At 34.0% G+C, this 13203-nt stretch overlaps 1 protein-coding gene across 1 annotated transcript in view; it reads right to left on the reverse strand.

Moving 5' to 3' along the window:
* Positions 1 to 8897, reverse strand: part of LOC105043048 (uncharacterized) — a 28255-nt gene extending 19358 nt beyond the window's left edge. The window contains 3 exon segments of the mRNA XM_073256229.1: positions 4106 to 4164; positions 8003 to 8188; positions 8451 to 8897. Of these exon segments, the coding sequence (XP_073112330.1) occupies positions 4106 to 4164; positions 8003 to 8188; positions 8451 to 8739 (534 nt within the window). The 5' untranslated portion in view covers positions 8740 to 8897.
* Between the last annotated feature and the right edge of the window lie 4306 nt (positions 8898 to 13203).

The raw sequence follows: 13203 nt of genomic DNA on the forward strand, positions 1-13203 counted from the left end.
TTTTCCATCTATGTATATGTATGTTTTAAGAAAAAGATATAAGATTTCAAAGGCTCTCAGATAGCTATGAATGAATTCCTTCGAGAAGGTCGACATCCGGAGCTAGCATCCATATGAAACATGGCCCCGCCAACGGATATAAAGTTGGCATACGAAATAAGAACTCTGTCGATTAAGAAACATGACCCTGTCACGAGTATAATAGTGACCTTAGCACGAATATCTGGGAGCAATATTTCGAAACTTGACATGAATACATGACAAAAATGATTTATGATTCGTAATTGTGAAATATACATGATTTTATGCATGCATGATTGGTTTATGATTTGTTTTATTATATGCTCTATGAAATATTTTATTTTGTATTATCTGTTATTTTTTAAATATTACATTATCATGAAAAATTTATGCTTAATCCGATAAGGAAGCACAAATTCTACTTACTGGCTAGTGTAGCTCATATTCTTTTTATTTTTTTTTCTTATGCAGAGATATAGGGCTAGGACGATGAAGAAATTAAGCTTTGAAGATCTGCATAGCAAGCTTGAAAATTTGATAACGAAAGTTAGTTTATTTTATGATCACGGATTTGTAGTTAATTATGAATTTTAAATATGAATTTGTATTTGCTTTCGGATTTAGATGCTCTGAATCAATATTGGTTTAATTATTTGATGAATAAAGGAATTGAATCTTTTTATTTGATGGATTTTAGATAATTATGATAAATTGGCTTCGTGTTATCATGAGTTCCATCCCTCGATAGTATGGTCGTGTTATGTCCCGGATTTGAAGCGTGACAGAATGATATCAGAGCTTAGGTTATGATCATTAGAGATTATGATATAAGTGATTAGGATATGATAGAATAATATCAGAGCTTAGGTTTAAGATCACTGAGATTATGAAGTGATATCAAAACTTTATGTATGATCAATAGGATGTGATAGATGGATTATGATGGATAATATCAGAGCTTAAGATTATAATCATTAAAGATGTAATAGAATGATATAAAGTTTAAGTTATGATCACTAGAGAATATGACTTAAGTGGTATTTGAGCTTAAGGTTATTATTATTCAAGATTGTGACATTAGTGATATTTGAACTTGAGGCTAAGATCATGAGGAACATGATAGATATAAAAGAAAGGATTCAATAATTTGATTTCGAATCAATAGGTATTATGATAAAATTTATGCATAAGTGGCATATGATGTCTATAATAAAATTGATGAGTTATATCTTGGATTCCAATTAGTAGGGTTGACCTGAGTACGAGAAGTGTTAATCCTGGAATGAAGTGGGAGTATTGATATGTTATGTTGGGTATATTCGATGACATTGAAATGCTAAACTTATATGGATAAAGGACATGATAACTTTGCTGATTTTGATGTTAATTTTTTTGCAAAGAAAGGTTGGCTTAAAATCGTCTAAATGATTGTAAGGTAAATCGAAGGTTAACTCAAATTAATTTTAGACATATGGGATTCTTGAGGAGTGGTGAAGCTTATGTAATAAGTTCAAACATAGAAGGTAGATAAAGATTTAATTTTGATGTGCTATGCCTTAGAGATAGTAATGACAAGGAAACTTAAAATTTTGTCCTAAGTTTTATATGAAATCTGCAAGTTGGATCTATCCTTGATGATTTAACATACAAAGATATTTTTATTTTTAATAGACTTAAATAATTTGATAAGTTAAGATCAGAGTGCGCAGCAAAAGCGTGGTGGTCTGAATTGATTAGAAATATTAATCTTTTAAATCAAAAGATATTATAGAATACATTAGTTGTAAATAAGGAAGGATTTTATTAATAATAAAAGGATACTATAAATCTTAATCTAATCTAATCATAGTCCGATAATTTTTACCAGTAGATTATTTTATTATAGATAATGTCAAGAAGAACCCTAGATATCTCAAACAACATAACTTAATTTCAAGAATGAAATTATTTGAAGGGAGGAGAATGCAATACCTGGCCCATTAAAAGCCCAAAACAAAAAAAAAAATTTGAAGAAGACTCCTTCAGGGAGTCTCCTTCTTCCTCCCGACCGACTCTTAATCGGAGTCGGAAACGCTGCCGAGGAGGAGTCAAACTCCTCCCTCCGACTCTATTTAAGGGGGAGACCCCTTCTCCCTTCTTCCCACCAAGGAATCCGGAGCGAAACGGCAAGGATCGCTGGAATTTGCTCGCGAAAGCCGTCACCGTGCTCGCCTCAATTTCTCACCGAAGACGTCACCGAAGCTCGAGATAAGCCCTGGTTTCTCTCCTTCTCTCCTTCCCTTTCCTTCCCGTGCCAGTGTGCATGATCACCGGCGATCGGAGTTGCCGGATTTTGTTGAGAAAAAAGTCCCATGTTCCGCCCCTCTTTTCTTGGCCTTCCGGCACCGGTGGTCACCGCCGACCATCGATTTGGTCCCTCCGAGCCACGGGATCGTCGTCTCCTTGCCGTCGGCCACCGTCATGCCGGCTAAAGTCCCTGATCGATCGATCAAAGGGGAGACCACACAGTCCCCTATTTTTGCCCAAGTGAGCCACGGGAAGAAGAAAAGAAAAAGAAAAGAAAAAGAAAAAAAAAAAGAAAAAGAAAAAAAGAAGAGAGAGGATATTCTCTCTCCTCTCTCCCTCCCTCTTTTCCCCTCTCTCTCCTCTTCCTCCCTCTTTTTCTCTCTTCTCACTCCATTTTCTCTCTCTACTTTATCTCTCTAAAATTTTCTCTCCTCTTTTCTCTCTCTAAGAAGACCTATGGACCCCATATCAAGCCATCTTTTCCCTTTTAGGGACCCTATGACCCCAAATCGATTTAGTGCCTGGGGGTTTATCTGACTGATCATTCAGTCAATCACTTTCTATTATTATTTAATTTTTTTAAATATATGAAATAAAAAATTGATCCTGATTTAATATTTTAAATAAGTTATCTGATTCATTTAAGGAAGACTAAAGATCTAGGACGATTGAGGTAAGTAGATCTTATGCTCCTTATTTATTTTAAATGATCATGCAAAGAATTATTATTGATGAAATCGTATTTTTTCATAAATTAAGGATCATAAGTGAAGTCAAAAATCATGTTTTATTATGAGCATTGATTTCATGAATGCATTTTATGAAAATAACATGATTATGAAGCATGAATTTCATTATTTTTTCCATCTATGTATATGTATGTTTTAAAAAAAGATATAAAATTTCAAAGGCTCTCAGATAGCTATCTATGAATGAATCCCTTTGGGAAGGTCGACATGGGAAGGTCGACATCTGAAGCTAGCATCCACATGAAACATGACCCCGCCAACGGTATAAAGTTGACATACGAAATAAGAACTCTGTCGATTAAGAAACATGGCCTGTCACGGGTATAATAATGACCTTAGCACGAATATCTGGGAGCAATATTTCGAAACTTGACATGAATACATGACAAATGATTTATGATTCATGATTGTGAAATATACATGATTTTATGCATGTATTATTGGTTTATGATTTGTTTTATTATATGCTCAATGAAATACCTTATTTTGTATTATCTGTTATTTTTTAAATATTGCATTATCATGAAAAACTTATGCTTGATCCAATAAAGAAGCACAAATTCTACTTACTGGGCTAGTGTAGCTCATATTCTTTTTATTTTTCTTTTTTTATGCAGAGATATAGGGCTGGACCGATAAAGAAAATCCAGGCTTTGAAGATCTGCGTAGCAAGCTTGAAAATTTGGTAACGAAAGTTAGTTTATTTTATGATCACGGATTTATAGTTAATTATAAATTTTGAGATATGAATTTGTATTTACTTTCGGATTTAGATGCTTTGAACTAATATTGGTTTAATTATCTGATGAATAAAGGAATTGAATCTTTTTATTTGATGGATTTTAGATGATTATGATAGATTAGCTTCGTGTTATCGTGGGTTCCATCCCTCGTAGCATGACCATGTGATATCTCGGATTTGGAGCGTGACATAATTAAGTAATTTGGCCTTATAGAAAACTTATAATGTAAATAATATAGAAGAACAAGCAAATCTTAAAAGTCGCTTAAAAAGAAGCTAACTCTAACTAACTAATAAGCATACTTACAATGCCCACGTCTGATGAAAAAGTCATGGCCATGGAAGAGAACCAAGGTGGCAGCTCAACTGCATTAAAGCATCCATATAAGATCAAATGAAATATTAGCACAATACCAGTGGAAATTAAAAAAAAAAAACTATGATGATATTCATGCTGAAGAACATAAGCCATCACCATGTTATAAGAAACATTAAAAAATATTTTTAGAAATTGTCTATCCAATACAAAATTATTTCAGAACATTAAGTGTGGCTCTCATTCTTCCCTTTTTTAAGACAACAATAGGCAACAAAATACAAGTCTGGCAATCAAAGCAAGTCAACAAATTCCCAAACAAAACCTAAATGAGGATTTTACCATGAAACAGTGTGTAAAGCAATCTAGAGAACTCGGGGCAGTATAGTCTCCTAAATTAACCAAGAAACCCTCCTAAATGCATGTGGATTAGAAATGTGTATTGCTGTGGAAGAATGTTTATCAAGGATTTCTGGATGGTCAATGTGAGATATGGTATGTGGGTTTCCACACTTATTCCTATACAGGTGAAAAGATCCTTGTTAAGGCTTGCCTAGAAAAGTTTCCAAGACTATACATAAGAAATAAAAAGTATTTTGTGTTGAAATATCCTTTTTTTTTTTTTGGTGAGGGTGGGGGAGATAATTTGTGGCATAATTATGTCAGAGTCTTTATAAGGAAAGCACCGACATCGCCTAGGAAAAAGTGGTTTCTAGAGAAGTTGCACAAGTAATGAAGCAGGCTGGTGATAATTAATGTACAGTGAAAACCTGCACTGGAAAATGAACTGGAGATGATTCAGCAGAAAATAAAAGCCAAGTCATTGACAAAATTACAAAGACTTCCAAGAGTATGAAGAGACTAGGGTTCATTGACAAAATTACAAAGATTTCCAAGAGTATGAGAGACTAGGTTTTGGAAGATTTAGTTGAGTATAATTTAGGATTAACTGGTCTACATACTTGAGTATTTGAAGTAAATGCAGAGCTAAAGAACAGATTTCCAAGAGTATGAAGAGACTAGGGTTTCGGAAGATTGAGTTGAGTATAATTTAGGATTAAGTGGTCTGCATACTTGAGTATTTGAAGTAAATGCAGAGCTAAAGAACATTGCTACATGAGCAATTGGGCATGAGAAGCTGAGGCTCTCAAAAGCAATACAGAATTAAGCTAGAAATCAATATAAATGGTATCTTAAATCAAAAAATATACTTGTTTTTGCTTCTATTAGAACTTAGAATCTCTATACCCAGAAAATTACTATACCAGTACATGAAAATGGAACCATAAGCAAATTCTTTGGGACCACTGTTCTAACAGTCGTTGAGACAACTGAGAAACCAAAGAATTTTCAAATTAAACTATCCAGTTACTGAGAAGTTTAGAAGATATCTGATGGCAAGCACTAATAACTTACTTTAAATCCAACCATACAAATAGATATAAGCTCACAGCACTCTGAAGATCATGTGAACTTATGAGATATTAAAATTTAATCAGGAAAGGACATTGGCATCAATATTGACAGCAAAATAGAAGAGAAGGTAGGAGCAGATGTTTAAAAGGCTAGACTACTAACTCATGTTGACATAATAATGTAAATTAGAAAAATCAGCACTGCATACACAGTTTCAAAAGAACAAACCCCAAGCCCTTTGGCAAAAGGAGAAGAGGGCAAAAATCAGTCATGTGTTCTTGTCAGCACAAGCACACTGTATGCACCTTGAGCTATTAGGAACATGTAATAACACCATATTACATATAAAAGCTATGACAAGATAACAATAAGGTAAAGCATAACAGGAATAGCTCCATTGGCAGAAGAGAATGACAAAAATAGTAGAAAAAGTAGCGCAAGAATTAAAATATTTAAATAAGGGTTAATTATGATTTCAAACAGACATGTGCAAGGGAAAAATACTATTATTGCTATTCTTGTGTCATCTAGTACCACATGAATATGCATTTGCCTCCATCAACTCTCCTATAGCGTCATTACCCTTGACAATATTCTCATGTCTCACCCTTCTAACCTCACCAGCCTCCACCACAAAAAATAAATAAAGAAAATAATAAACAAAAGTTTTATTAAAAAAAGGGCATGCATAATTACACAAAATGACTCCACATCTAAGTTAAATAAGATGGGCACTAGCTGTTTATTCAATGATCATGCAAGGAATGCATGCCAATGTTCCCTATTTATGTACATGATCACATAGTATCTCCCATGCACCAATTTTAACATTATATGTTTCCGCTCTCTGGTGAGGCTCGTGCAAATAAGGTGATGTCATGTGCTTATATGGGGCCTATGCATTAGTCTACAGTTCACATATAGTGCATTCTTCATCCAAAAATGGATATGCTGAAAAAATTGCAAAAAGAAAAGATTGGATATGCTCATAGAACTTTTCTACTGTGAGGCAGGGTTCGAGGGTCCTCAAGAGCAACAAAGATATTACCCCTGAGAGAGTCAAGCCCAAAAAAGAGGAGTACTGCATCTGTAATTCAGGAGCCAAAAGCAACAGCATTGTGAATCAGAGGCAGAAAAAAATACTCTTTAAGAAAGCATGAGAATATGATGGCAATATAGCATATCCACTTCTATTTACTTTTTTGACTGGCCCAAAACAAGATGGATAGAAGTTACATCCAAAATAAATCTGTTCGCTGAGAAAGTTATACAAAAAACATGGTGGACATTATCAAATGGTTGTACCTAAATTATTAAAAATACATGCACTGGTTAAATGCAGCTTTATACTCTTAGCTGTTTAAAATGTAAATTGCAAAGGTAGGATTTTGGCATAATTATATGACATAATTCCCCACAGACACTGAGGATTCAGAATCAAAAGAACAAACAGCGTCACATAATGAAGGATTATTGGCCTTTCAGGCATGGAGGGCATCAATTAAATCATCAAAGTGAAATTCAAATTGTTCCCACCACAGAGCCCAAAATTTATTCCACCTTAAAATGTGACTCATCTTCCATATCCCACTGTAAACAACAAGCACATATTTTCTTTGCAAATCATCAAAGAAAAATCACAAATTTTATCATTTCCCTATGAACTACCATTTAATAACATAATTATTTCTTAGTGAACTGAAGAGGTATAGCTTTCACCGGACCCACAAAAACTATGTTGAAAGATGGCTATAGCAGGATGTGCAAGTTACCCTCTAAAAGTGCAAAAAATATTATTTACAAAAAACAAAAAGGCAGACTAATAAAGCTAAACCATAGAGAGTATAAAAAAGAAACCAAAGAAATATAATAATCATTTTTCTTTCCCAGACAGAAACACAATGCAATTCCCAAAAGATGAAGGACCATTGGGTGACGGGCTTTGACCGATTTCAAGTATGCGATCAATTATTAGCGAGATAAAAAGGCCCCAAACAGAAACCAAAAACCACTCCCATCGCACAAAGCCAGAGTTCAATTTGACGTGAACTTTTAATTCATCCTCGAAAGCCAATTATTTTATCAATGCTGGTGATGCTAGAAGACATCAAGCGGTGCAACTTAGACTAAAAACCAAACTTGAATTCTCACAGCGCCCCACCCCCCAACACCCCACCAAAAAACAAAAAAAAAACACACACACAAAAAAAAATGAAAAAAAAGAGAAAGATAATCTAGAAATCAAATAAAACTGGTTAAAGAAGCAGAGAGCACCAGGAGCATGAAACAGTCTTGCTCAAAAATTTCTCGAAATTTGATTTTGGAATAAAATAAACCAGCCAAATCATTAACCAAGAAAACTCTTCAGAAGAGAAAGGTACAGAGGGCCAACATTAAAAATTCCAACCCAAGATCGTTGAGCGTCTTGATTACCAATTATGGAGAAATACCCTCAAAAGTCAAAACTTATACCCCAAAAACCATAAAGATTTGGTCTTTTATCTCCAACGAACCAGACCAAGATTGCAAAAACAAGAATCCAGAGCTTTCCATAAAAACCCGAAAAAAGGAGGCCTGCCCACCACTCCAGTAACTCCAGTAACATGGCCAGAACCGAGTCTCTAACTCCACAGCACAAAGCTTTAGTCCCCGCGACCCCTGTCACGCGACGCAGCCGGCTATTAGAGCTATAACAGCATCAAAATTTTACCCTCAAACATATTTACAATATCCTCAAGATTTACACCAAAAGAAGTCATCTAGATTCGATCTTTATACCCAAAGCACCACTAAAATTAGATCATGGTGCCCAAAAATCCTCAAAATCTGGTTTTTATCTCAAACAAACCAAACCAAGATTAGAACAGAAAAAAAAGGCAAAGATTTTCTCAAAGAAACCGAGAACGACCGTGCCACCTACCTCTCAAGTAAGTCCAGTCGTAGTGCCTCAGCCAGGTCTCGCCACCCTTGTAGCTGGCGACGACGGAGCTGAGCCCCGGCGGCCCCTGGCACGCGGAGGAGCCCGCCATCAGAGCCCACGAGCAAATGAGCACCAAAAGGCGGAGATCCGAGGCGCCCATCGACGGGAAAAGAGAGGAAAGGAGAGGAATGTCTCCCCTTTTGTTCTCCTTCTTTTGGTCTCTCGGAGGATTCCAAAGAGGAAGCGAAGCGGTAGAAATAAGAAGAAACATACGAGACATATATAGCATAGATATTCCTTTGAATTGGGAGCGAGTACGCTCCTGACTATTGCTTCCTCTTTCCCAACAATCGTGGAGAAGGATTTTTCACGGAGATGGTCTCTTGTTACCAACCTGAGGCGGGATTTTAGGACTCGGCCGTTTTAACTATAGCGGGATTTTAGGAGCCCGCCCTTTTTTGCCCCCGCCTGTGGTTCCTCGGTAATGATCCTGCGTACATTTTACCCAAAAAAAAAAATCCTGCATGAATATAAAGATGTGATTAGGCGTACGGCCGATAATACTTAACTATTTAACTTGATTCAATTTATTATCGATCAAATTATATTTCTTATCTAATAAAATAGTTATTTGGATCTAGTTTTTTGAAATTTAATTTTATCAATTTTTAATTTATCTTGTATTCGATCCGATCCTTATTTTTACCGATCCGGCCCATAGCTTGTTCAATTCAATCTGAATACCACACCTAATTAGATGTCCATCTGATTTGATCAGCCTCTGCCTCAACTTGACTAGAAGCAACCTAAATTGGCTTTAACTAGCATGTACATAAAAATTAACACCCCCGTTAAGCTTGTTTGGGTTCATTTGGATCTACTTTCTATCCTAGCTTATGTTCAATATAGTTGGAGGGTGAACTGACTCTTGTACCACTTGTATTTGATGTCTTGGTAAAGACTCAAACTCATTTTAATTCCATTGGAACAAGTTTGTTTGCATTTGGACAAGTTTGATCTAAATACGTGAGGTTTGAGTATATAATTTACCACCCATGCCCGATCCAAGAATCTTAATTTTAATCACAAGCTGAAGTCAGAGATACAAACCTATTTGAGACTCTTCTGCAAAACAATGTTATGGTTATCAAAAATTTCCATACTTCGTACTTTGTTATTTAGAGAAGTTTAAAACACAGCATGCACTAACCTTAGATTGTGGGTGCTATAGGATCCTAATTTATCAAAAAACATCCTTAGTTGTTGGAAAATGTTGAAAAAATAAAATAAAATTCAGATTCATTTTTTTATTTTTATGTTATATAATTACCAATAAAAAATGTAAAATCCTGATTTTTTTAAAATACTTAAATATAATAAAATGAGACCTGTTGTGATAATTATGGAGTAATTGTAGCGTTGATAGGCCTACTTGAAACAACAATTTTATAAAATTTTGTTTGCTTGTCAACTTCATTAAAATTTGCAACCACAATGTTTATCATGGGCTTCTGACTATACCATATATCTTTCCGATGGCCATAGCTTCCACCTGCATGGCCTTTTGGAAAGAAAGACCCATCACATTTTATACAATCCAATTTCTCTCCAAGAAAAAAAATACATCATTTTTTTATTTTTAAAATTAATATTAAAAATATTATTATAAATTTTATATTTTAAAATATAAATATATTTCATATAGTTAAATTATGTTTAAAAATATAACTTGATGATGATGATAAAAATAATCAAATAATAAAAATATAAATTATATTAGCAATGATATCGATGAAGATAGTAGCAATGATGGTGGTGATAGAGCATGAGTAATATAGTGAGATGATGACGATAGCATAATGGTATAGTGCAACAATAGTAGTGGTGCTGGAGATATAATGGAAGCAGCAATAATGACATTTATAGTATAATAAAGGTACTTAACACAATAAATACAATGATAATGAGGTGATTGATGATGATAGTAGAGGTGTTTGATAAAAATTATGAGTTTATTATCTTAAAATATAAAAAATAAAAATTTTTATTTTTATATTTAAAATAATAAAAATATTTAAAAATTTAAAAAAAATTAATAATAATAATAATACCGAATATGCGTTTGTTCCGGTTATGGTTTCTTTAAAGCCTCGTATTTCTTCTTTCCTGAGGGCTTCGGGTTTTTTTTTTTTTTTGTCACCAGCAATTTCATCATTAAAAAAGAAGGAAAGTGGCCAGGGATCTTGTAGTGGGTGGAAGAGAAAGTGGGACCAGCCTCAATCGCAAATTGAAGGCTTTGGATGGGACAATGGACTGGAGATAAGATAATTAAAAAGGTACGTCAATCGACTGAAAAAGATTTGGGGACATTGGCTAACGACAGGTCCAAATAAATCATTATGGTGGTCCGCACTGCAAATCTAGGACGAAAAGTTATACACGTAACACTGCTCCTCTGTAAGCCCCCACCAAGGCATTTTCCAATATTATTCTCACTCCTCATTAGTTAAATTTGTGTGCATTTGCACGTGCCAAACATTTACAGGCATAATAAGAGAAAACTGGGAATGTCGGCATTGCCGCAGTGTGTGAATGTGATTTATAAGTAATAGTTAATATTTTTAGCAGAAATAAAATTATTTCTTTATTGTGCAAAAATAGCCAATTCACCTTATCTCGTTTCATCAAAAGCAAGAGAATTATTTTTTTCTAAAACATAAAAAAACTTTTATTTGGTAAACAGCAACTTTGGGTCTGCTTCTTCATATATTGTTAGAAGAGATAATTAAAATAAGCATATATCAATGATGGTCGAATCTATGTATATCAATCAACGCCAATAAGATTTTTATCATAAAACCATTAACCTTGATAGTTAGTGTGGTTTTCTTTCTTTTTTTTTTCTTTTTCTTTTGTTGAGAAGATAGTGTTAAAACAAGCAATTCCTTTCAACCATGCTTCTGTACGATATTTTAGGCCATTATATTTTAATTAAGCATTACAAACCAGCTATTAATCTGTTATATTTTCATTGTATGCTTTTGCAGTGTCTAGAATTCTAAAATCTAAATCATTTTTTAAGTAATACAAAATAATGGGAAATGCAAATGTGTTGATATTCTGTATTAAAAAACACGAATGACCCACTTTGAAAATTTCCCAGAGTTCACCCCCTGTCATTATTGGCAATGTAGGGAACACAAAATATGAAGTTGAGCGCCGGAGGAACTGGATATATTTAATATATTCTCTCACTATTAGCTTTTCTTATGCATGTATCTTTTACAACGCATCACAATATTTTTCAATAAATAACAATTGAAACGTATATCTTTTATTGATTACGCCCGTATCTTACCGTTATTGAATGACAGTTAGGTCAGAGAAAATTGAACATACCTAATGTTATGTTTTAATTAAATGTTGCGTTGAATCTGAAATATGTTGTTTAATTGGGGATAAGCATAAATGTCAAATGGGGGAAAGATGAAGACCAAGTGCTGGGTTAGGATTGTATCTTTTATGCAAAAAAATAATTAATTTTTTTCACGATGCTCATTGAATCGCATTTCACACAACTCACAAAGTACTCCAAACTCACTCACTCACTAGTCTGCATCGATCTCAGAGTGATATTTGTACAATCCATTGATAAATTTGCATGGAGAAAGATGAATCAGTCTTTCGAATGAAAGGTACAATCTCCAGCCAAACCACATTCTCTAAGATTTCACGAAACTCACAAGTCCTTTTTTTTTTTTTTGGCCCTCTGCCAGATTAAAGGACTTGATATTTTTAAGAAATTTTTTACATATATGTGTGTGTGTGTGTGTCATGTTCAATTACATATGTATCCCTGCAAAGCTGCAGTTTTACCCCAATCATTTTCCTCCATTTCATACCACTACGTTAAACCGTTAAGTAAATTGACGAAACAACGTTCCTGACTATATCGAACCACCTCCCAAAGTAACTAAAGTAGTATTTATAGGATGAACCAAATCTCTGACCATTAGCTAAAATACAAACCTCTTATTCTACAAGGTTATGTTCTTGTTGTCAGTCTTTTATATTTCTCTCTTGTGGCACGCAAGTTGTAAGAGGAGTTGGCTGGGAATAAGCCCTTCATGAAAGACAACGCATAAGACATGTCAATTGATGTTGATGCGAAGCATCAGATACTAGCAGTTCATATGTCTCTCGCCTGCATCTCTGACCAATTCCATCCAGTTTAATTACAGATTGTCCATTCCTATGATTCCATCACACTTCCTGCTCTCTCTAATTTTCAAGGAACCATAGTTTGTAATAAGCACTACCACATTATACCAACCATCCCACCAGCACCCCAAAAAAAAAAAAGAAAAAATCGTTATCGACCGTTGCAATGATCATAAAGGCCATTATTTGTTTCAAAAAAAATATTTTTAATTTTTTAATATAATCACTAAAATAATGGCTCTTGTTATGGTATCTTATCGTGGAAAATAATAGACAATAATTGAAAAATAATGGCATTAGTTTCTATTTATTTTTTATGACCGTCTAAAAAAGTATAAAAAAATAATAATGGCTATTGTTTGTGTTATGACAGTCAGTTTTGAAGAAGAAAATGACTGAAATAATGAAAATAATAGCGGTTATATTTGTTCATATTATTTATCTCAGTAATGCAACAAGGATTGGCCGAAACTATTATTCTAACCGTTAAATAGTAATAACTCCATTATTCCAAATTTTGGAATTGTTGAAT

This window comes from Elaeis guineensis, chromosome 4, assembly GCF_000442705.2.
Source record: "Elaeis guineensis isolate ETL-2024a chromosome 4, EG11, whole genome shotgun sequence".
Taxonomy (NCBI): Eukaryota; Viridiplantae; Streptophyta; class Magnoliopsida; order Arecales; family Arecaceae; genus Elaeis; species Elaeis guineensis.